The 27,288-nt window shown below is 37.6% G+C and overlaps 1 protein-coding gene across 1 annotated transcript; it reads right to left on the bottom strand.

Moving 5' to 3' along the window:
• Nucleotides 1-662: 662 nt before the first annotated feature.
• On the bottom strand, nt 663-27,288 carry LOC110445843 (transmembrane protein 120A-like). The gene is made up of 12 exons (XM_021490656.1): nt 27,126-27,288; nt 17,647-17,765; nt 16,992-17,111; nt 16,410-16,469; nt 14,108-14,203; nt 12,750-12,839; nt 8,139-8,204; nt 7,671-7,732; nt 7,061-7,153; nt 6,743-6,807; nt 6,386-6,448; nt 663-5,641 (listed from the first exon to the last, which is right to left on the bottom strand). The coding sequence occupies exons 1-12, from the start codon at nt 27,204-27,206 to the stop codon at nt 5,483-5,485; spliced, it is 1,074 nt and encodes a 357-aa protein (XP_021346331.1). The 5' UTR covers nt 27,207-27,288; the 3' UTR covers nt 663-5,482.

Genomic DNA, 27,288 nt, shown 5'->3' with positions numbered 1-27,288 from the left:
GGCGGCTGTGGCGGCCATATTGGATTTCTGATCGACCCTAAAAATAACAACACTTTGTCAGGACCATGATTCGATCATTCCTACAAAGTTTCAGTTCAATCGGCCAAGTAGAACTTTACTTTAAGTTTGAAATAGTTTTTCAAAATGGCGGCCGTGGCGGCCATATTGGATTTCTGATCGACCCGAAAAATAACAACACTTTGTCAGGACCATGAGTCGATCATTCCTACAAACTTTCAGTTCAATCGGCCCAGCAGAACTTGACTTTAAGTTTGAAATAGTTTTTCAAAATGGCGGCCGTGGCGGCCATATTGGATTTCTGATCGACCCGAAAAATAACAACACTTTGTCAGGACCATGAGGCGATCATTCCTACCAACTTTCAGTTCAATCGGCCCAGCAGAACTTGACTTTAAGTTTGAAATAGTTTTTCAAAATGGGCGCCGTGGCGGCCATATTGGATTTCTGATCAACCCGAAAAATAACAACACTTTAATTTGTCAGTACCATGAGGCGATCATTCCTACCAACTTTCAGTTCAATCGGCCCAGCAGAACTTGACTCTAAGTTTGAAATGTAAAATGTTAATGGACGACGGACGACGACGGACGAAAACGGATAGCAATAGGTCACTTGAGCTAAAGCTCAGGTGACCTAAAAATTGACCGGCTTTGAAGTCCGGTGCCACACCAGCTTAGCGGTTAGTTTTTCTTTTTTTTATAACCTGCAACCAATCAAGTTACTAGCAGCATCCCTTCAATTTTGCCACGAAATTATCCAAGGGGACCAGAGAACATAACTGAGCTTAACACATGGACAATTGCATGACAAAATTGAAGACACGGTGCTAGCAATTTGATTGGTAAAAACAAACAAAATCAATACTAAATGCCATCAATTTTATTGTTAACATTAACAAAATATACTGAGTTTCCCCACTACTATACAGAGTACAATGCTACACAAAATATATCTACCTTGATATAAAATTAATAGTAGTACAAGGTCATAACATTCCAAACAGACCTGGCATACATACCTTTTCAGATCTGTTTCCCAAAATTTGACTGATCTACAGACTGGAATGCTGCTTGATCTCAAATATATGAAAACTGGCGGTTAAGATCTAAATCTGTTAAGATTTGAAACCAGAGACCAAACAACTGTCTCCAATGACCAGGAGATACTAAGTTTTGGTCTCTGGTTATTCACATGCAGAAGATACTGGAATGCTTCTCAAGTTGCAAGCATGGTGAAAATTTCTTACTCTCTTCAATACAGATTGGATTATAAGTTATACCCACATTAATTTTTTTCTGTGGCCAAAATAACATTGGAAGGTTTTCTTTCCAAATTTTTTAAAGTTAATCTGTACACCAGTAAATTATGAGTCAGAAATGGAAAAGTTGATTTTATACAAATAGCACCCACCACTTGATAATAGCAATAATGACAATATAAAATACACATTAGACTACATTTACAATACAATACAAGTCAGAACATCTGAGAAGGGACTTCAGAAACGACACAAAACACCTGAGGGACTTACATAAAAGACATGTAACTTTTAAGGGATTTCCAAAAACAACACATTGCACACAAAACATGATACATTATCAAGACGACTATTTCTAATGTTGTTATAGTTATTACTCCAAACACTGAGATTAAAGTGTTCAATGATTCTTTTAAATTCTGAAACATGTTTTGCCATGCATACTACAGTGCCAGATGCATTGTCTCCCTTATATAAATACATATAAATATTAAACGTGTACTAAACTATTAACACTTAAATTGATCTTTATCTTCATTCTAATTTACCTCCCAGTAAATAAAATAAACACTGACATATTAATGATATAAATTTGTGTCTCATTTTCTGTACTTTACCTTAATGTATGTCCACAGTAGGGCAAAGCTGGTAAAATGGCATAGGGGTATGTGTCTCATTCTTTATAATTCACCTAGTAAATGTATGTTCATAGAAGGGCAAAATTGACAAAAACGGCAGCCGGAAGATGATTTTCATCTTAATAATGATAACCTGTTGTTACAATTAGCATACTGAATATAAACCATACCTGTACACAAAATTTACAAAATGGGTTTTTATGTAAAATACTTGTGTAATTTTACAGTTTTAAAGACATGTGTATACAATCACATACAATTTTATGTCTCTTGCAAAACCAATTCAGTATGAACATACTGCCTAACATTATAGAAGTCATACGAAACTAAAACTTCACTGATCACACAATTACGGATATAACTAATACAACACGGACAGATATTACTCACACAGATTTAGGATACTGTATATAACTTTATTATAGTGTGACAATTAATTCCATAGTAAATTCTTGTTAAGCGTATATTGTGAATTCAAGTATCACTTACTTATTTATAAATAAATAACCTAAGTAATATACATGTACATTAAGCAAATAAAATTGAGGATAGGATTAACATAACTACCTTGTACTTGTTTTTGAATACTATATGTATATCATGTTTGTATTACTGGAATATTATACTGACAATTAAATAAAGTTTAAACTAAAACAAATTGATATCCTTATAATTATATATGATTACAGTAGAGAAATGTCTGTATACTACAGATAGTAATCTACAGCCATGGAAGAGATATCTCTAACACAGGTTTGGGGTAATCAGATTTAGTTAAGGAAAGGGATATCTGTTCTCTTCAATTCTTATTTTCTAATAAATAATTTTAAAAAAAATTAAAGAGGTATTCATGTGATATTACCACTACTCTTTTTGATAAACAGTAATAGAAATATTGCACGTTTTCCTGGATACAGGATCCCAGAGTAGTTGTCATTTTAGCACAAAATCTCATTTGCCGATAATATAAAATCCAAACTACATGCAAGTTTAAGGTCCTAGAAAGCTTATTAACTCTTAAATATCCTCTCCTCTTCCAAAATATAATATCAATCTTCATTATGATACCCCCCATTTAGTGACAGGAGTATATAGCATATCACCATGTCAGTGTGTCTGTATGTGTGTGCAGGGCAAGAATATAGGGTCAAAGGTCAAGATAAAATACTACACCTGACCACTAAAAAGCAAAACGCTTGTACAGTAAAACCCCACTTCCTCGAACTCGGTTTACTCGAGTACCCCTCATTCATCGTACAGTTTGTTTGGTCCCGACCAAGTTCGTACATATTCTTTGTAACGTAACCCAGGATTAGTCAAACCGTTATTCCTCTAATACCCCGTATTCCTCAAACAAAAAATTTGTCCCCGACTCTTCATGGTCATAGCATTAATCAGTTCTATCTATTTGTCGAACAGGTGTGACATGTCACGCCCGACAGATATTTTATCTGTGTACCACACCGGCACCGCGAAAATACCTTGAGCTAAGACTAATTTACCAGTATCATGCTTAATAACAGCATAAGTACCGTTTAACAATACGTACATATGTTGAACTATTATCACTCAAGATTTGACAGATATATACTTGACAATCTAGAACCAACCTCAGATTTAAATACTTGAATTCCATGTATTCCTCAAACTGTTGATCTAGGCCCCACGATTTTGAGTAAGTGGGGTTTTACTGTATATTAAAAGATATATTTTGAACCAATCAACAGATTCAGTTCATATTTACAAAATAGTACGGTAACATTCAGTTTTATACCTAAGTAGGGTTTATCTATATGTGAGCCCCTAGGCCTGCTCACTTCGTTTCATTATCATTTCGAATTCTGTTTCCCTTAGTAACAAACTTAAGCACTTATCTATTTGATGAATATTTGATAGAATCAACCAATGAAACAGACATCACTGATCCTTTTTCTTATGTTTCTTAAACACTTCCTGCATGTGTATATTGTATGGAGTTTACAGACCACCAATATATTAAATGGTCCCTTACATTGATTTTTTTTTCACAGAGCCTATTTTTTTCAAAACTGATTTGCTAAGCTGGTTATCATAATGAATCCTCAGTTGTCAGCTCCTCACGGAAATCTTCCTGTAATTCAATATCTAGTTATCAACTACAAAATTATGTGTACGGTAAGGTGCAGCGATCAAAAAGCTGAAAAACTTGTGTATAATTTAGGAAAATAATTGTTTTTTGTTTGTTTCTTGTTCAGTAGTCAGCGTACCAATCAACATGAGCTTGTCTTAAACTATACTACTAAGGTCAACAGACCGACACAATTCAACATATAAATAGCATCATGGTACATGTAACATAATGTAGACAGCTTTTTTTGTGTGTGAAACTAAACCAACCAAAACCAAATCAACATCATTTCAAAGAAGAGGTCTTTGGGCCTTAATAGCTCACCTGATCAGGTATTTTTTCTTTAAATTGAAAATATGTAGAATGTGGTTCAGATTTATCAAAAGAGTACAGTCACCTGAGTTGTAAAACAATTATTTTTGGTGTTGATGTGACAATGCATAATAGTAATTATAAAAGTAGTTATGACTTCACAATTGTGAATTTCCCCACAAAATTATATTTGGGAGTAACCAACATGCTTTGTAACTAACAGACAAAACATTTCTCAATCACATCCTCTACAGACACAAGAATAACCAAGATCAATTCTCTTTTTTTTATCCCTATATCTGCATACAAGAAGAAGGATTTTAAATGTTTACCTCCATTTACCCTATCTGGACCAGCCCTTCCAAACCCCAGGGAGAGAGTGGGATACCCTTTATCTATACATTGTTGAGTCCTTTTGATCCAACCAGGCTCAAGATCAAATTGTGCAAAAGCCTTCAATTCTACTGGATAAATAGCTTTTTAAACAAAAAATTGACGACGGCAATGGTACCTTGGCATATGGCAAGTTCACCTGGGCATTAGGGCCAGGCGAGCTAAAAAATACCAACACCAAACAAGACCTCAACAACAGGACATGGGCCTTAACGCTCACCTTAGTGAAAATGACTATGTAGGTCTTTAGAAATGTTAAGGCTGGACACAGATTTTCAAGAACACTTTGAACTTTAGCCCCTTGTCAGCTATTATGAGATTTTAGAAAACTGTCTTTTCTCATTGTGGGCTCAAACTCTCAGTTTCGAAGGGAGTCACCTCCTTACCTTGAAAAAGACATTAAAGTCCCCTGTCAGAAGCATGTTTGGTTCAGTTTTAATTGAAATCTATTCTGTACTTTTTGAGGGGAAGCACTTCAAATTTGTGCAAATTTGTTTGATGGTTTTAGAGATAGAATAAAGTCTTAACAAACAACAGACGACAGACGAATATAGCAACATATATCTTACCTGAACCTTTGGCTCAGGTGAGCTAACAACTTAAAACATAACAATGGCCTACAATAACTTACCACAAACCTTAATGGCCAAACAGCCTACAAAGTAAGTTGTACCAGTAAGAAACCATTGCTTAAAGGTTCAGTTGGCATGTTTAGCCTAAAGATTTTGGTCCAGGAGCTGTCATCCGGATACTTCACATGTTTTTTGTGCGTGCATTGAATCTGTATTTGTTGGGGAGGCGAGATTTATACAGGCCTGCTACCTGTTCCGTGATTTTCTGCTTAACAACAAAGAGTGTTGTTGAGATGTTACCCATTCCAAGGAAACCATGGAGGAAAGACAAGGCAAATACCTGTAAGGAGTAATAACATGGACATTTAAGGAAATCTCGGTTCACACAAACATTTCAGGATCAATGTCAAAAAGATGTAATTTTTCAGTTACTTTCTACTCAAAAGACTGCTCTCAGCATATTTTGCACATTACCAAGAAATATTTCCAGCAACATGGATGGGGAGACTTACCTATCAAGGTAGAGAGGCTGGAGTGGGATTACTAGTCAATGTAGAGAGTCAAGCATGAAATGGCCTACCTGCCAGTGTGGAGAGACAAGGGTAAAATGACCTACCTGCCAGTGTGGAGAGACAACCGTGAAATGGCCTACCTGCCAGTGTGGAGAGACAAGGGTGAAATGGCCTACCTGCCAGTGTGGAGAGACAAGGGCTAAATGGCTTACCTGCCAGGGTGGAGAGACAAGGGTAAAATGCCCTACCTGCCAGTGTGGAGAGACAACCGTGAAATGGCCTACCTGCCGGTGTGGAGAGACAAGGGTGAAATGGCTTACATGCCCGTGTGGAGAGACAAGGGTTAAATGGCATACCTGCCAGTGTGGAGAGACAAGGGTGAAATGGCTTACCAGCCAGTGTGGAGAGACAAGGGTGAAATGGCTTACCTGCCAGGGTGGAGAGACAAGGGTGAAATGGCTTACCTACCAGTGTGGAGAGACAAGGGTGAAAGGGCCTCCCTGCCAGTGAGGAGAGACAAGGGTGAAATGGCTTACATGCCCGTGTGGAGAGACAAGGGTTAAATGGCTTACCTGCCAGTGTGGAGATTGGAGAGCTAGATGGTATAAGACGTAGGAGTTGTACAGCTGGAAACACTACAATAAAGAGTACAACATATATATAAATAGGGTATCATGCAAAACAGAATTACTTGATAACAAATACAATGGCTGTAAACCTGGAAAAAAGTTACTTGTCTCCCTTTAATTATGTGGTAGCACAGCTTTCAAGATATATCTGCTGATATATTTAAATCTTTCGAGATTTTTTTTCAGATGAAAAACTTTGTTCTGTTTTCTGATGAAGGATCTTGCTGAGTACCTTCACAATCTCCATAAATTTGATCTACAGACACTTCTATTGCCTAAATTACTTGATATTGTACTTACATAGCCAGCAAACAGGAATGGCAATAAAAAGGAAATCCCCTTCCACATCCAGGACATGAAGCCCTCTGAAGGACAAACATATTATTCTATAAATAGCATGCATTGCTTGTTTAAACAGTTTCATCAATCATACCTTTTTATAAAGTAGGGAGAGTTTTGAGTTTTTTTTCAATATTTCCAAACAAAACTTGACTTCAGTGAACCATTTCAAAAATTTAACTCTTTTCATAATTTGTTTTAAAATATTGCTATTTTTGATAAGCTGCTTTTTCCATTATCATTTACAGTGATTTGCTGGTGTGTATAAACCAGACTTACCCACAGTGATGTCCATCTCGTGGCCTTTACCCAACGCTCGTAATCTGTAGAGGGAGCCCTTCTGGTAGAAGTACTGTAGCACATACAGCATACCTGTAACAGATACAAACCTACTGAAGGATCGCTCATCGACTAATGAAATCAACATTTAACAGACTCACAAACACTATTCCAAGTCACCTTTAGTCATCTTCGCAGTAACTTCAGCGAAACATTTTGACAGTGAGCTTGACAGGTTTTAAGTGGATAAAGAGATTATAAAGATTTTTTTCTGTTTGTTCGTTAGCAAATCTTCAAATCAAAATTAAATGTGGGTACCATCATTCAACAAATGAAACCAGTCCCGCGACTCGCTTGTTTACCGGTACATTTGCGTGGGAGCTCAAAGATTTTGGAAGTGTGTGGGTCTGTCGAAAAATAACACACGCATGTACATGGTCTATCATTCAATAATCCATGTTTATCAACCAATGAAAAGTGTGGTTATATCGCAAATACGTAGAATAAAGGAAATACCACGCAACACAATTATTGATACCCCCAGTTCCTACTGAAGGATGAACCACACACCTACAAATAATACACCATTGATAACAAATGGATTACTTACTTAAGTAGAGAGAGAAGATGACGTGCTGGGTTCTGAAGGCCTGGTACGAGTAGCCATCCGGCCTGGAGAGCAAAAGTACACAGTCATTGCTGTTGTATTTGATTATTACACTCTTGGTGGGAAATATTAAAGATGATCCAGTGTCATCAGTTTGCCTACTGCTTAAATATTATTACCTTCATATCTATTGCACATTATTAAAATAAACTAAACTTTATCTGTCCCAAATGTGACTTTTAATTTTCGACTGCATTAGGTTTGACATATAAAGTGTTACTTATATAAACATGGATGTCTGGAAAACCATGTAACTCAGCAAGTACATGAATGTTATTAATCTTCCTGTAACAAGCACTGTTCAGTCATCTGCAATAGTGGCAATCAAAATGCTGAGATATTTAAGCCCTACAATGACAGGTAAGTAAGTAACATATACACAATGAATCGTAGATAAAAAGCCTGACTTACCAAATAAGTGCTATTCCTGCACATACAGTGGAGACAAAATGGTGGGTCACCCACCAACCCTTGATTCTGGAAGGAAAAATACCAGGCATGATGGAATATGATACAGTAATTGGGCTAACTCCTCATTCCTAAATAATGTCAAGCAACATGCATGTAACAGCACAGGTTTCACTTTTATCAAACATCTCAACTTTTTAGATTTCATCAACTTTCAGATTTCCCAATAATTTAACTTTTATGTAGATTTTCTTTAATACAGGTATACCTTGGAGACGTTTCCTGCAAGTGGGGTCAATAGCCCAGAAATACATTGAATATTGTAGAAAATAACGATTTGAATACTGAAGAGTAGTATATGCTTATTTGAATACTGTATAACATCACTATGTTATCACTGTATAACATTATTATTCAAATACTATATAACATTACTATTTTATCACTGTATAACATTATTATTACAATACTATATAACATGAATATTTGAATACTGTGCATCATGACAAATTCTTAGCCATGTAATCATATCTATGTTTAAATTAATCATTGAATTAAGTGAAATATTCAACACTTTCTTTTTAAAATTTTACACTGTAAAAAAATATGACCTCATGATAAACCACATCGTTTTCACCCAGTCAAACTTTCACCCTCCAATACTGTTTCCGCATATAATAAACCACATCATACTTCATCCTGTCAAATTTTTGCCCTCCAGCATTTCAAAAGGAAATCAGCCAGTGTCGACTTTGCCCATGCATTACATACTCACCAGTACTGCATAACGTTGTGAATGGTCAAACCAGTGTCAGGTGACCACAAATAAAATTTGTATTGACCTGAGGAAGTGATTTTGACCATATATTGTACAACATTCACCCAAATAGACAGTGACATTGCCTGGGTTTTATAATATACCTGTTAAATGACATATGAAACACTGTTGACATTGGTGATCAGTCAGTTTGATAAAAACTAAACAGTATGTGTGAACCAATGACATTCAGTGCCATTTATGCTGATTATTTTGCTACAAAGTAAACAAAGTAAAATTGTTTCATTGGGGAAAAAAGCATGGATGCAAAGGTATTCAATATGGCTTCTTGACAAAATCAGTTGAAAATAATTAAAACCATCAGTTTTGGGGTTTTTGTTCATTTGGAAAACACATGTTTTTTTATCAACCTGAGAAAAAAGAGAAAATAAGTTCTCTGACAGTCAATATACATTTGTTGGGTTAATAAATCAAAAATGATGTATCAACCTCAATATATGTATGATGAACAATGTGTACAAAAGTTGTTTGGTAGTTTGAGGTTTTATATCTTTGCAACAGCTAAAGCTATATAAGCACAGTGTCTATGGATGATTGGACCACCACAATGAAATGTCACAATTAAGAAACGAAAGGTCTGACAACAGGCTATCTAACGGGGTCTGGGGAGACACCAGCATGGTACCACCATGGGCCACGTTTGTCTGACAACAGGCTATCTAACGGGGTCTGGGGAGACACCAGCATGGTACCACAATGGGTCAAATTTGTCTGACAACAGGCTATCTAACGGGGTATGGGGAGACACCAGCATGGTACCACCATGGATCACATTTGTCTGACAACTTGCTATCTAACGGGGTCTGGGGAGACACCAGCATGGTACCACAATGGGTCACATTTGTCCGACAACAGGCTATCTAATGGGGTCTGAGGAGACACTAGCATGGTACCACAATGGGTCACATTTGTCTAACAACAGACTATCTAACGGGGTCTGGGGAGACACCAGCATGGTACCACAATGGGTCACATTTGACTGACAATAGGCTATCTAATGGGGTCTGAGGAGACACTAGCATGGTACCATAATGGGTCACATTTGTCTGACAACAGGCTATCTAAGGGGGTCTGGGGAGGCACCAGCATGGTACCACAATGGGTCACATTTGTCCGACAACAGGCTATCTAACGGGGTGTGGGGAGACACCAGCATGGTACCACAATGGGTCACATTTGACTGACAATAGACTATCTAATGGGGTCTGAGGAGACACTAGCATGGTACCACAATGGGTCACATTTGTCTGACAACAGGCTATCTAACGGGTTCTGAGGAGACACCAGCATGGTACCATTTGTCCGACAACAGGTTATCTAACGGGGTCTGATGAGACACCAGCATGGTACCACAATGGGTCACATTTGTCTGACAACAGACTATCTAACGGGGCCTGGGGAGTCACCAGCATGGTACCACAATGGGTCACATTTGTCCGACAACAGGCTATCTAACGGGGTCTGGGTAAACACCAGCATGGTACCACCATGGGTCACATTTGTCTGACAACAGGCTATCTAACAGTGTCTGGGGAGACACTAGCATGGTACCACAATGGGTCACATTTGTCCGCCAACAGGCTATCTAACAGTGTCTGGGGAGACACCAGCATGGTACCACAATGGTCACATTTGTCTGACAACAGGCCACTAACAGGGTCTGGGGAGACACCAGCATGGTACCACAATGGGTCACATTTGTCTGACAACAGGCTATCTAACAGTATCTGGGGAGACACCAGCATGGTACCACAATTGGTCACACTTGTCTGACAACAGGCTATCTAACGGGGTATGGGGAGACACCAGCATGGTACCACAATGAGTCACATTTGTCTGACAACAGGCTATCTAACAGTATCTGGGGAGGCACCAGCATGGTACCACAATGGGTCACACTTGTCTGACAACAGGCTATCTAACGGGGTCTGAGGAGACACCAGCATGGTACCACAATGGGCACATTTGTCTGACAACAGGCCACTAACAGGGTCTGGGGAAACACCAGCATGGTACCACCATGGGTCACACTTGTCTGACAACAGGCTATCTAACGGGGTATGGGGAGACACCAGCATGGTACCACAATGGGTCCCATTTGTCCGACAACAGGCTATCTAACAGTGTCTAGGGAGACACTAGCATGGTACCACTATGGGTCACATTTGTCCGACAACAGGCTACCTAACAGTGTCTGGGGAGACACTAGCATGGTACCACCATGGGTCACATTTGTCTGACAACAGGGGATCACATTTGTCTGACAACTTGCTATCTAACGGGGTCTGGGGAGACACCAGCATGGGACCACAATGGGTCACATTTGTCTGACAACAGGCTATCTAACAGTGCCTGGGGAGACACCAGCATGGTACCACAATTGGTCACACTTGTCTGACAACAGGCTATCTAACGGGGTATGGGGAGACACCAGCATGGTACCACAATGGGGCACACTTGTCTGACAACAGGCTATCTAACGGGGTATGGGGAGACACCAGCATGGTACCACAATGAGTCACATTTGTCTGACAACAGGCTATCTAACGGGGGCTGAGGAGACACCAGCATGGTACCACCATGGGTCACACTTGTCTGAGAACAGGCTATCTAACAGTGTCTGGGGAGACACTAGCATGGTACCACATTTGGTCACATTTGTCCGACAACAGGCTATCTAACGGGGTCTGGGGAGACACTAGCATGGTACCACATTTGGTCACATTTGTCCGACAACAGGCTATCTAACAGGGTCTGGGGAAACACCAGCATGGTACCACAATGGGTCACATTTGTCTGACAACAGGCCACTAACAGGGTCTGGGGAAACACCAGCATGGTACCACAATGGGTCACATTTTGTCCGACAACAGGCTATCTAACAGTGTCTGGAGAGACACTAGCATGGTACCAGCATGGGTCACATTTGTCCGACAACAGGCTATCTAATGGGGTCTGGGGAGACACCAGCTTGGTACCACAACGGGTCACACTTGTCTGACAACAGGCTATCTAACGGGGTCTGGGGAGACACCAGCATGGTACCACAACGGGTCACATTTGTCTGACAACAGGCTATCTAACAGGGTCTGGGGAAACACCAGCATGGTACCACAACGGGTCACACTTGCCTGACTACAGACTATCTCACGAGGTCTGGGGAGACACAAGCATTGTACCACCATGGGTCACACTTGTCTTACAACAGGCAATCTAACGGGGTCTGGGGAGACACCAGCATGGTACCACAACGGGTCACATTTGTCTGACCACAGACTATCTAATGGGGTCTGGGGAGACACCTGCATGGTACCACCATGGTCACATTTGTCTGACAACAGGCTATCTAACGGGGTCTGAGGAGACACCAGCATGGTGCCACAACGGGTCACATTTGTCTGACCACAGACTATCCAACAGGGTCTGGGGAGACACCTGCATGGTACCACCATGGTCACATTTGTCTGACAACAGACTATCTAACGGGGTCTGGGGAGACACCTGCATGGTACCACCATGGTCACATTTGTCTGACCACAGACTATCTAACGGGGTCTGGGGAGACACCAGCATGTCACCACCATGGATCACATTTGTCTGACCACAGGCTTTCTAACATGATCTGGGGAGAAACCACTAAAAAGGAAGATTGACGAAGAGAAAAAAGAAAGGATGTATTCCTGAAAGGAGGGCAGCAGATCAATTTGTACTTGCCAATACTAGGATAGCCGTATACTTTCACACAACTTGAACATGTACAACTTGTAGATGTTTACCTGGAACCGTTGACTACAAGGATGTTCTCTCGGATGGTCAGTGTACAGTAGTACCACACCAGCAGGAAATTGTGCAGGGCATCCAGCCATCTGCAACACATTGATAATACAATGGCCAACATGAAACATTTTAGGTACTTTGAATCTAAACTAAAAGTTTAATTTAAATTTAGGAAGCTTCAAAGCATGTTTGAACTTGAGTCCGTTAGGTTGTACACATGTTGAAAGTTCCATGAAACTACAAAACCTGAAAAAGTAAATATACAGAAGAAGTTTGCTGTTATGCTTTGGTTTAATTTAATTTTGTTTAACGTCCTATTAACAGCTAAGGTCATGTTTGTAGTGTATGCACGCTTGCGCGTGTGTATGCAGGAGATGGGATATATTGGTATGCTTGCCTCCTTGTGATAGCGCGGATCTGATGCCGACTTTATAATGCTATATCACTGGAATACCATGCCGAAGGCACCCAGCACAGCATTCCGCCCGGTCACATTATACTGACAACGGGTGAACCAGTTGTTGCCATTCCCCTAAATGCTAAACGCCAAACAGGGAATAACAACTACCAGTTTTAAGGACTTTGGTATTTCTCGCACCTCAGACAGAGATATCCCACGTCATACCCAATGCTAGATTTTTCTATCTCGTCCGATCTGTCTTGTACCTTTATGTGACATTTCGCGGAATTTTTACACTACGATGTATTCATCCGCGCGTTAACTGCTTGAAATTGACAATTTGCGTTATAAATGTTCTGTTTTGACGTTAATGTATAGTTTTGATGTTGTTAATTATTTGATATTGTAGATAAAATATAATCTACATTGTGAAATATGTTGTAATCTATGTATGGACGGACTACGTTTTTACGTGGAAGCATTCAAATGTAGCTTAAGCAGTGAAGAGGTCATCATCATTTGAGGCCCAAGGCGGGATACATATAGTTTTTAGCAAAATATTTTTTGAAAATGATCAATTACCTGTAACTGAGCAAGATCGGGTTATCTCGGTCTCGGGCTAAGATTCTGTAGATTCTGTAACATCCCAACCCAGAATCTTAACCCATGACCGAGATAATCCGATGAGTTTCAGGTAACAGATTTTTTTGGTCCCGGCCTGGGGAAAGAACCCAAAATTGCCTTCCTTACCTGGAGAAATGCTCAACATTCAAGCCAAAAGTGAGGTGTTGCCAAGCGCTACTACAGTTTAACACATATCTGACAGACTAACCTGATAATACAAGGCTGATTTTGTTGAATCGCAAATGGTTGGACAGATTGGTCTAGAGTTGTTTGTTTATTATTAAGATCCAGTGATTTTATTTTTGTTTTTTGGCAAGTCGCAGGTGTACCTACCGAGAACCAGTGATGAACAAGAGGGCCACAGACAGAATCAATGTGATGTAGCTGACTGTCACTTTAAACTTCTCATAATCTTCCTTGTAGGCATATCTGTAAAACAAATCATAATCATTAATATGAATAAGGCAATTATGAAAAGTTCTTTTTTAAACAACTAATAAAATGTTCCATGTGACGTTTCTATGACTAGTACTATATGTAGCCTGTCACCTTCATCTGACAAATTACCAGTGAAGCGTTTGCACACAAAGGTGTAAAATATGTAAGAGTTGTCCACAAAATCGATGTCGATTTTGGCTATGTTTATAACGACTATTGTACTATTATGTACAATAGTTGTTATATATGTACCGAAATGACTTGATTCAGCTACGCTTTGATTAATACTTGGTCATAGATGTGCAATTTGAGCCCCCTCGTCTCGATTTAGAACTGGCCCATTGCGGCGTATCCAGATGGCTTCCTTTATCTGCCGCTTGAATAGATTGCTCTCTCCATCCAATACTTTTGAGTTATCCCAGTCAATGACATGATTTTTCTGTGTGGCATGGTCTGTGATTGCCGATTTATTTATCTGGGACTCCTTCTGCTTCCTTTTTGATCTGGTGAATATCCTGCCTTCTGGGGTTTCTGTATCTCTCCGGTGTTCACCAAGGCGGACCCCAAATCGCCTTCCAGTCTCTCCAATATACGACGCGTCGCAGTTTTTGCATCCAATCTTGTATACGCATTCTGCGACGTTTTCTTTATGTGTTTTATCCTCAAGGTGTACTAGGATATTGCGGAGCGTCCTGTGGGGCTTCATGGCTGTTGCTATGCCATGACCTCGATATATCCTCTGGATGGTTTCGGACATACCCTTTATATACGGGATATCGGTGAGTACTGTTATGTCATGTCTATTTTGTTGTTTACAACCTGTAATCTCTCTTTCAATAGATCTTTCTGTGCTTTATTGATGATATTTCTATCATTTACTGTGTTAACTGGGCACCTAATATTCAGACTTGAAGGTGTTGGATGCAATCTCTACATCTCAGCGTAAACACAAGGCGATTTCTATGTCTCACTAATTTCTTTTCTAGGCTCTCTAATTTCCGCACATCTTTGACAATATCATGTCCGTACTTTGTTCAGATATTTCTAAATATTTTCTTCAGGTTGGTAAGTATGGATTATGAAAAGTTCTTTTTACACAGACAATAAAATTTTCTATGTGACGTTTCGATGTGCGAGACTCACGCACATCTATGACCAAGTATTAAACAAAGCGTAGCTGAATCAAGTCACTCAGTACATATATAACAACTATTGTACATACGCTTACAGTGTAGCCGAAATCAACGTCAATTTTGTAGACAACTCGTACACATTTTACACCTTTGTGTGCATACGTTTCACTGGACATTTGTCTGATGAAAGTGACAGTGTACATATCATACTAGTCATCGAAATGTCACATAGAAAATTGTGTTGGTTGTGATAAAAGAACTTTTCATAATCAATACTTACAAACCTGAAGAAAATGTTTTTTCTTAAGGCAAGTTATTGCAGGTAATCCATAATCACATACCTAAAAACAATCTTTAAATTGGTATTGAAAATGGCCGAAGGGCCATAACTCTGTGTACCATGAGGCATGAGACCTATTTCATCATGCAATGCTCTACCATTGCAAAAGGTACAAGTTTACATCCAAAATTTAGCAGTTGTAGATGATATATTTCTATATGTTCTAGACAAAGTGAAGCACAGTGAACAAAGGCATTAGTTCCACATACAGAAAACAGATGGACATAGTACAAATCTAGCATCCCCTCTGATCTGGTAGTAGCGGTCAGAACAAAGACCTTTGTATAATTTGGAATCTCAACGCCAAAATTTAGTCCCTCCCCTTTGATCTCTTGGAAGATGAGCAACTTTGTTTGCATAATTTTGAATCCAGACCTCTATAAGGATGCTTCTAACCAAGTTTGGTGAAATTTGCTAAGCAGTTTTTGTGGAGAAATATTTTAAAGCAATATGTAAAATACCCCTTTGCCAATAGATAGACATTAACACAAAATACCAAACTATGGCTTAAGTTCACCCTGGTCTTTTTTGGACCCGGGGAGTTGAAATAAGGTAGGTAAATCATTTTAGTTTTGAAAATGGATTTAAATAGATCATGCATAGCAGAGCTGTTCATTTTCTGCTTGTTGAAAGTCTGTTTCCTGGTGATACAAGGATGAACTATATTGAGACATATATTAACAAGCGTTTAATTCCTATTTTATTTTAGATCAGCATTACTTACTTATCTGCTTTGTTTAGCAGCGACACATTCACCTGGCCAAGTATGATACTCAGGTAAATTCTGAAATGAAATTCCAAATAAATGAATAGAGTTCACATTTTTACATACCGGTAAGCATATGTCGTATTACTACATAATAAAGCAATTCTGATGCAAAATTACTTGAGCGTGATAACATTCTCAACAATCGTTCATTTTCTGTGTCTTGTTTGGGGACATATTTTTGCAATTTTACTTCACATACTCCTCATCTTCAAATACATACATTTGTTAAAAATAATATCCTATTACAAAAAAAGAGAAGATCAATATCCAATAGGAATGAAGACTAGTTACAAATAATTCAAAATATTTCCTCTTTTTCTTGAGGTTGTATTATTTAATCACAAACATGGTCCCTTCTCCTCGTGTAATTCTTAGATTCCCTGGCCCCTGCTCTAATGCCCCACTTGTTGTATATGAAGGATCACATTCCTGCTGTCAGAAGTGAGGTTTGAGAACAGGTTTGATTTACTCTCGGTGTTGCTCTGTGTACAAATTGATAGAGGATCATGAAAACAGCTCGGACAAGCACAAGCTTACCCATTTTTGTGTGGAAGACACTCTTCCATTTCACGAAAGTGTGTTTTGTGGTTTTTAGCATTGGTATCCAGTTCCTTCAGTGAGGCTTTTTGTTCGCCATCCAAGTCCTGTGATGCTGCTCTGTAACACATGTACATGTATATACATATACTACCTGTCACCCACACTGTCAAGTGTACATAACATTTATTAGCAAAGTTTATGTTTAATATACATGTATCTCAGGTCTTCACAAATACTAAATAAATTCTATAATTACATCAAATATAAACTTTGAATCAGCTACTCTTTAACCAAAAAAAAACGACATTCAAATACAAAATGAGGGAGTTTAACCTTTGCAGATCAAGTATTCCCTACTTTTTAACATTTGGAAATATATACCGGTAGCTCAAATTTGCACTTTACTAATGGACAAAATGTGATCTATTTTTCTGTTGAAGTTTATTAAATTTTAATGGTGAAGCCTAATATGTCTTACTGAATCGACTGTAAGTCTGATATTTTATTTACCTTGTAGTTATATTATAGTAGACAGATTTTGTAATCATCTGCAAAAGTTTACAAGATTAAAAAGCCTATTTGTACATTTGTATAAGAGAAAATGTAATAAATGACGGTCTACATGATTAATATATAAAATGTAATTACTAACTGTTTACAATATCCCTGTATCTTCTTTAGCCGTTTCTTTTGATTGGCGATGCCTGTAAGACATTTCTTCTGTAGTGCCAACATCTCCTCCAGCTTCCTCTTGTACAGGTCATGGTCAGTCTACAGTCAAACACAAATCATATACACACAATATGTTACCGGCAATTAGCCCATGTCTGGAAATAAGACCACCTCTCACTTGTACAAGTCATGGTCAGTCTACAGTCAAACACAAATCATACATACACAATATGTTAACGGTAATTAGCCCACGTCTGGAAATAAGCCCTCCCCTCACTTGTACAGGTCATGGGCAGTCTACAGTCAAACACAAATCATATATACATAATAGGTTACCGGTAATTAGCCTACGTCTGTGAATAAGCCCACCCCTCACTTGTCCAGGGCATGGGCAGTCAACAGTCAAACACAAATCATAGATATATACACAATATGTGACCGGTAATTAGCCCACGTCTGGAAATAAGGCCACCCCTCACTTGTACAGTTCATGGTCAGTCTACAGTCAAACACAAATCATATATACACAATATGTTCCCGGTAATTAGCCCATGTCTGTAAATAAGCCCACCCCTCACTTGTCCAGGGCATGGGCAGTCAACAGTCAAACACAAATCATATATACACAATATGTTCCCGGTAATTAGCCCATGTCTGTAAATAAGCCCACCCCTCACTTGTCCAGGGCATGGGCAGTCAACAGTCAAACACAAATCATAGATATATACACAATATGTTCCCGGTAATTAGCCCACGGCTGGAAATAAGCCCACCCCTCGCTTGTACAGGTCATGGTCAGTCTACAGTCAAACACAAATCATAGACATATACACAATATGTTACCGGTAATTAGCCCATGTCTGGAAATAAGCCCACCCCTCACTTTTCCTTATTTTTCATGCATAGGGAGGGTGCCCGGTAATAAGCCCACCCCCCTTTCTTCAAGTTTGTCTACAAGCATTTACAACAGTATATATGTAGCTAACACAAACACAATGAGTTTATGAGAGTAAAAATCAGTAATTAATCTACATTTTGTTTTTATGGGTTCATTTTTTAATCTACTCTGAATTTGTATTAAAGCTGACAGTGCAAGTTAAAAAGCTTTCAATTGAGATTAAAAAAAAAAAATGGTTTTGAGATCTTTCCCAGTGACAATCTCTTCCGGCTGTTGTATCTAAGGAAGCACCGACATTTTAGAATGTACTTGCTTAGTAACAAGTAGGGGTCTCCTTAAAAGGCCCACTACCTGTCATACTGGTCATCATTTGTTCAACATGTGTGCAAGGTGAAACTACGATACTATATAGTATAGTGTAACTTATAAAACACTTTCACGATTTTAAACCAACATTTTTAGTTGAAAAAAAGGGAAATGGAACACATCTAAGATAACATTTATCTAAGAAAATTGGATGTAATAGTAAANCCCCCCCAAAACAAACACACCGGCCCTGAAAGCTATCCAACTAGTAACAACATCCTGTGTTAAAATAACACTAGCTCCAATTATTTCCATGAGAATGGTTCAATTATCAAATGTCACATTGTTGACGACACACCTGGGAGTGTCACATTTTGCACTTGTTTTGCTAGAAGAGTGTCTACACAATGAAGACTAACAGTTCATAATAAAGTGTTCGTGTATTGGTGCGGTTCTATGCACATGAAAGTATAAAGGTTTTATAGAAAAAAAATCAGTCATATGCCTTTTATTTTATTTTGGATACACAATTTTCAAGAATGTGCCATAAGTAACAACCAGCCATAAGTAACAACCAGCTTGGCAGTGTTTCAAACTCTTCAGGTTAGTACATTTGATTTTTTATATCTTGCACTGTCAGCTTTAAGGTTAGTCTATATATTGTCAACATAAAATCAAAAAGAACATGTACTATTAAATAAAGTCAAATCTATAACCAACAGATAAATATAATTTGCTGTCATCAATAATATATCACATTCAAAAGTATCTCTGATAACATATATATACATTCATCTGTTTGGCATACCTAGATGCCCTCATGTATCTGTCTGGTTTAATTACACAAATAGTCTTTTCTTCCTACAACTTTGGAATTGTCCCAATTAATTTGTATGGTAATTACTGGAGTGTGCGTGATCAGTTATATATGATTATTGTCGACTTCCATTCTTGTACATATGTATTGGGTTTCTGACGTTTTCCTGGTGAATACTTGAGCACACATTGTCTACATAGCCTTCTGGTATCTGTCATCCTCAGGGTTACTGTGTCCAATGTCCTCCCAATCTCTCCAACAAATCAGATGAGACCGTTCTTCATAGAACTGCATACACTACCCCACTCTTTTTACCATATAAGTATTGATATGATGTTTTTTCATCGTTACCTAAAAAAACACCTCAGATATTTCTTTGATATAAATGAGATGGTGATCATTATCTCAATAATATTATATGTAGTATACTGTTTTTGAAACAGAAAAAAAACATCATATCAGTACTTATGGTAGATATCAAAGCCAGATCAGTATCTACAAGGATGCATGTACAGGACGTACAAATTATAAGTACAGATAGCTGGCTAGGAATTCTTGTTATTTTATAAGTCTGCAGACACATATAAAATTTCATTGTGGTGGTGAATCTACCTCAAGCTTTGTGTACAGTAATTACTTCACATGTACATGTGACAGTTCTGTATTCTGCAGTTTTATGCCAAAATACTTTCTCGTGGTTTTAAGACATAGTGCAAGACCGAAAAGGGGTTTAATCCTTGTTGGAATTTTCTTACCTGTTATATTTAAAAACAAGAGGCCTAGAGGGGCCATATTGCTCACCTGGATATTGGAGCAATCATGGGAAAATGTTGTCAATAAAAGTAATTTTGTAAATGTTTCCAAATATGGAGTCTCCTTGCATTTTGGCTTAAGAATGTTCCAGACTAAATGAAATTTTATACTACTCTATCCCTGCATGCTACTGGTCAAATATCATCACCAAGGGCCTCGAGCTCCTGGTAATGCAAAAGAAGTTGTTTAAAGGTTTTTACATGACGACAGGTATGTATATACATACCTAGGCTACTGGCCAACTTTCATCGCCCTGGGCCTCCTGGTTGTTCCGAAGAGGTTGTTTAGAAGTTTTTATATAATTGATGCCTGTGACCTTGAAACTAGGTCAAGGTAATTTATTTTAGAAAAACTTATATTATGGCACTCTGTCCCAGATACCTACTGTAGTATCATCACCATATGTGTCTTAGTTATTTAGAAGTAGGTTTTAACAAATTTGACCCATTTATTAAACCTTCAACGTATGTCATGGTCATTTACTTGAGGAAATCTCATAGCACTAGATCCCAGGTAACTACTGGCCAAATAGCATCACCCTCGCCTCCTGGTAATCCAGAAGAATTTGTTTAAAGTTATTTATATATTTAACCAATGTGGCCTTGAGAGTAGGTCAAGTTTATTAATTGGAGGAAAATTTATAGCACTCCATCTCAGGTACAATGTACCTAAAGCTTTTAGCCAAATGCCATTGCTCTATGCCTCTTGGCTATTCAGAGAAAGCTGTTTAAAGGTTTTGAACGCATTTGACCCTTGTGATCTTGGAAGTAGGTCTAGGTCATTTACTTGAGGAACCTTTATAGCACTTCATGCCAGGTACCTTCTGGTCAAGTATATATCATTACTCTGGGCCTCCTGGTTATTTAGAAGAAGTTGTTAGAAGGACTTTTTCATATTTAACCCCTGTGACCTTGAAAGTATGTCAAGGTCATTTATTTGAGGAAATTTTATAGCGCTACGTCCCAGGTAAATGGTACTGGCAGAATAACGTGGCCCTAGATCCTTTAGTTATTAATAAGAAGTCAATCAAAGAAAAAAATGGACAGATGTCAGACAACACACCATACCAGAAGCTCAACTGGCACTTTGATTTGTGCTAGGTGAGCTAAAAACAACATGTCATGAAATTGGTAAAGAACACAAATAGCAATACAAAATTTCCAAAACATCTTAAGTTCTTAACATTTTCTATATATACTATGTTTGATAGCCTGGAAATAAGTGAAATCACTTTGATTACTTAAAAACTAAGCGATTTCCTCAAATTGCTGCTAATTGATGACCATTTAAAATGTGAACAAATATATATACTACATGAATTTTGGAATTATTGTTTAAATTCTCAAGGGCAAAATTAGGCTTTAACAAACAGTGTATGTATACATGTACCAAAGAAATCACAGCATGCGTAAAGCATTCTGCGATCATCAGACAACAGGTGCATTATATCACGTCATGACCACCAAATATAAGTTTGATAATCCTTAAATACATAAAAGTACATGTACTGTGTGTGCATGTATACACATGACAAAGGTACATTCCAGTTTTAGGTACACGAGTCAAACTTCAAATCCCATTGACTTCTGATCATGATGACAGGCTGTCATAGCAGCATGCCCTTTAAAGCATATTATGTAACCAGTGTTATCTAAACAGTTTTTGTAAATATTAGAATATGAACCTCTGCACACCCTGATTGTTCACAATCAAGTGTCTTGTTTATTTGCACAGGACTGGGGCTTGTCAGTTTACGATTTAACATGTAATATTCTGTATAATGTACTCGATCTTTTACACAGAAAATTGAAATTATATTGTACCTTTCGATAATTTCTAATTTCTGACATCTGTAACTAGCTAGACAATGCCAATTCTACAGGTGCTGGGTTTATACATTCAACACTGATATCCTTGTATATACACCAATTGAATTCAATGCCCATGGACGAAAAATCTTAAACTATAGGGCAAGTATATAGATAGGTAATAGTCAAAACATTCTATTTTTACTTTAAAATATTTGTCTGTATCTTTTTTTTTTATATCAGGAAACAATGTAATCATAAATAACATACTGAATAAATGAGCAGGAAATACATAATTACAGGTACATGTACAAATAGCTTTTTTGATAAATGTACATGTATTAATTTTTCATTCATTTGTAAGTTTTATAAAATTTTATTTTAAAGATTTTTAACAAGTTATTAACATTCTTATATTAGAGTACACATTAGTGATTTTGAGCAAGTGGATAAATTTGGTATAAAGTCCCAATTTTAGAGTTCTGGCTATAGAACCAATAGGAAACACACATGTATTGATAGTTACCTAATGGGTTTCATTATAAAATGTATATCCATATTTGTTACATTTTTACGGGTGAAATAAAAAGTTTTACATAGAAATTGATTTTGATTTATTTTTTCTGTGACAAATAAAACGTTTCACACTAAACTGACCAATCAAAGAGCAGCCAAGGTCACATTTCACGCTTAACTGATCACCAATCTGAGATCTAGAGCATGTTGCATGCACAAACAAGACTTGATGTTTCCTTCTATTATAGCAACATCACAATACAGCAACTGTTGCTTCATCATTTTTCTGCAAGAGAAACAACATGAACCTGATCACAGGTATCAATGTCTTTATAAACCTGATCACAGGTATCACTGTCTTTATAAACAAGTTAATTAAAGTATATACAGTACCTACTTGGTTATATTACTCATACCACACTAATGAATCTCATTCCCAATATTCTAGCTATAGGTTGTATGATGTAATATTTCACTGGTACAGTAAACATATCACTGTTATTAATCAGAAACCCAAGAATATCCTTTACAGTCATATATATAAAAGCACATGTATATTTAATTATAATTTATCAATTTTACAAGTGATCATGATCAAAATATGCCAGTAATTTATTCACAACACATTTATAGCCATTTACATGCATGAAATATCACTGCATGATTTAGTTCTCTAATTAAGTCAGAGGTTTCCATATATATATTAATTTGCTAAACAAGCACTGAAGCAGTGATTTTCTTTTGGCTTTCTCACCATGCCAATCAAAGCTGTATTTTGCCAAAATCATGACATAATTTCCAAAATGGATGTATACAGATAAACACATCGCAAAAATTAAGAGCTGGTTGTGCAGGTGTATATAGGTATCTACTACAATTTTTAGTTTTACATGAAAATTATGTATATGTCTATAAGCTAAGCCTAAGGCTCATTTCATAAAACTCTTCTTTTATTTTGTTATTTGATTTTCTTATAAAAAGTTTGATATCTATTTAAGTACTACGTACATAATTACAAGATGCAGATCTAAATTAACGTTAACCATGTTCATTGTTGATATACATTGTATGTTAAATAAATCTCCCTATAAGATTCCACAGATTCTGATTTCAAACTTTCATACAAATATGGAATTCAAGAAACTCTAGCTGAGTACTGGCAATTTAGTCCTTTAAATCAATGATTAAGGGAAATTAGATGGTCCTCCACATCCGATATGTCAAAATTTGAATTTTTCATGGATTTGTTGCGACTTTTATCAAAATTGATGAAAGTTCATCAGAAAAATTAATGATTTGAAAATATAACTGAACCCTTCAATTTGAATGGTGCCCTTTGCGAGGATTCTTTCTATTCACTGCAGAAGTCTATGTTTCAGGTCTTCATGATCGTCTTTGGGAATGTAAGGAAAGTTAATGGTTCACAAACACAATGAATCAAAATAGCTAGGACAATTGATTTCTGATAAACATGCCTGTAATATCGCCGATATAAATACTTTTGAGTGCACCAATAACATATTTCATTCTAAATTTGAAACATTCACATGTAAACTATGATATCTTAAGTTTTCCCCAGCAATCCTATTTCAAATTGCATTTTTGTTTCCAATTACGCTCAAGGCTCAATTGTATGACGCTTAAGGCATATATACCTGAATCTACATATAACACCAGATTTTAGGCAGTTTGACAGATGTGCATGTACTCCAGACATATAATTCTTCTGATCAAAGACGCTTACAGCTCAAAATAAATACTGGTACATGTACATTGCATATTGCAAAAGTAGAGAACAGGAAAACCTTTCTACCAATCTGTAATTGACTAAGTGATTAACATACCCAGCAAAATCAAAATGACTACTAGCTGGTGACCGCTTTGTTTTCCATTCAAGCTGAAAATGACTTAAAAAAAACATGTTGAGAGAAGCCTAGATACTGATAGGAACTTTGAAACATCCCTCCAGTGCTTTCTCAGAAATAATGGTAACAAACTTTAGCAGCACTGTAAAATTACAAGCTGGCCACCTGCATGGCAGCCATTTTGATTTTTTTATCAGCATCAAAAATTACGTAGAAAATGCACAACTAATTTGTAAGGGCCCAGAACAATTTACAGCTAGCTAAAAACCAACATACAGTGAAATCTAATATCGTTCCAGTACTTCTCGACTCACCTCTACAGGTGCGGGATCGGGAAAAGAATACACCTGCTGTTACCCACTGCATGTATCGTAGGAGGCAACTAATGTGGTAACACCCCTGCAGAATTAGGGATTTGCTTTGGTGGCCTCTATTTGGGGACACAAAAGCAACCAAAATGAATCTGCTGCACCTATTGCAATATCTTTCTTTCTACTTCTAACTACCTTTTATTTCCTAGCGCCTTGCTTGGCAACACCTCACTTTTGGCTGGAATGTTGAGTGTTCACCCAGGTGAGGAAGGCAATGGGTTCTGTCCCCAGGCCGGGACATACTAAAGTCCTTAAAAATGGTAACTGTTATTCCCTGCTTAACGTTCATCATTTAGGGGAATGGCAACAACTTGTTTCAGTGAGATAGCACTATAAAGTCGGCATCAGATCACAAGGAGACAAGCACATCAACATACCCCGTCTCCTGCATACACACACGCAAGCAATTGCAAGCACACACTACACACATGGAGGCATGTCCTTAAATGACCTTAGCTGTTAATAAGACGTAAAACAAAATTAAAACAAACCAAACTTCTTGACTAAAAGCGATGACAAGAATTGATTAAGGATGAACCAATAAGAGACTGACTAATGAAAGAATATGATAAGAACGTCTAATCATGTGATGATAGAGGGCTAAAAAGTGTAAAATAAATGTTCAGATTACATATAGATGTGCAAAATGCACAACATGAACAAGTACCATATACACTGTATGTTCAACTGCACATGTTCATTTTAAGATACCAATTCCCATTTGTCATAAACCCTCCACTCCAACCAGTAGATTAGCAACACAAATAATTCAAATGCTCTTTATTGTGCATGAAATTACAACCAGGTTATATCACATTCACAACAGTAAAGTCAGATCTACACATTGGAACTGCACAGCTGTGAAAGCCTAAAGTGCCGACATGACCATGTCATTATTAATTTAATATAATTTCACTGAGATTGATTGCTTAAAAAGACAGAGATGACGTTGTGTCACCAACGTTAACCACTATCATTACCATATATATAAAAATTACAAATCTTAAAATAGCAAATGTTATATCTTTTCAACAGGATGGAGGTAAGGTTGCAATATTGTACATGCATCATTAGGTGTAAGTGTTACCCATATTTTCTTAAAAAACCCAACATTGACCTTTGATCTGTTAGCAAATGAACAGTCCAAAGATATATAGCAGAACGGATCCGGAATATAAACCAGAAACCAATTATGTCCATGCATCATTTCTTTTCTTCTTCAATTTTTTCAAAGAGGATCCGACACATACAGTTTTGAAATTTTACACTGGGTCAGGGATATTACTGTTTGGGGTGGTAGCCTGGTCAGGCTGGTGTGGAACATCAGACAGTATAAGGATTAAGGAAGCATTGTCGTACACAAAATTGTTTCATGGTTTTGTATGGATACTAAAACTTACCACATAAACTCAATCACCTTATAAATTCCCTGTTACTAATAGCCACTGTCAACAAAAGAAGAGTGTCTCACCTATCCAGCCTCCTCTCCTACAGTCCCCATCTCCCCATCCCCACCAATCCCCAATCTGCCCTGCCTTCTCCACACCACCCATTTAGGACACCAAATGTTAGCTCTTTACCCCCAATGAATATGACGATATAGGGAATACATGTACTTACTTTTGAGAGATGGTCAGTTTTAAGCATATTATAGGTATTTTTTGTATTATTTTTATTATTATTTTTTGACAGAATTTCAGGCTCCTGTGGTTTTATCATCCCCCTCCTCCAAAACAAAAGTCTTTAAAAACACCCAGACACACCTCCCCCACCACCACCACCACCACCCAGAGACGTACGTCTCTGCACCACCATACAACATTTACAGACAGACAGACAAACAGAACTTAACTGTTCAAGACACAAGTGACTACACTTGGTTTACTATAGTTAACGTAGGCTCCATGTGTGACGCCAAACTACTATAGTCTAAACTGGCCTGACTACTTTGTTGGTCGTAACTGTAAGTGCGTAACGTTATAATTTCTCAGTGTGACTGTTCATTGTCGGTCGTTCTTGCATTGGAATTGATTTTCTTGGTCCTTAAACATAACCTGAATGTTACCTCCAATTGCATGTATTCCTTTTCACAGTCATTCCACTCATCCAGGCATGTCTGGGTTGTCACAGCATCGGATGAATCCATCTTTGCGAATGACTCGTAACCGAAACGTCGACTGCAACAAATATCCTAACGTATCGTACACAAACTGTTTATCACCTTTACG

This window comes from Mizuhopecten yessoensis, unplaced genomic scaffold, assembly GCF_002113885.1.
Source record: "Mizuhopecten yessoensis strain PY_sf001 unplaced genomic scaffold, ASM211388v2 scaffold2383, whole genome shotgun sequence".
Taxonomy (NCBI): domain Eukaryota; kingdom Metazoa; phylum Mollusca; class Bivalvia; order Pectinida; family Pectinidae; genus Mizuhopecten; species Mizuhopecten yessoensis.
The sequence above is the reverse complement of the archived record's forward strand: the minus strand, read 5'-3'. Positions and strand labels throughout refer to the sequence as shown.

Excerpts from the sequence above, each read along its gene's own strand:
- LOC110445843 (XM_021490656.1), bottom strand. The coding sequence starts at position 27,206 with ATGGATTCATCCGATGCTGTGACAACCCAGACATGCCTGGATGAGTGG. Across the intron at positions 12,840-14,107 it reads TTGTTCATCACTGGTTCTCG|ATGGCTGGATGCCCTGCACA; the intron begins GTAGGTACACCT and ends AATGTGTTGCAG. Across the intron at positions 5,642-6,385 it reads TCCAATCTCCACACTGGCAG|GTATTTGCCTTGTCTTTCCT; the intron begins GTAAGCCATTTA and ends TACTCCTTACAG.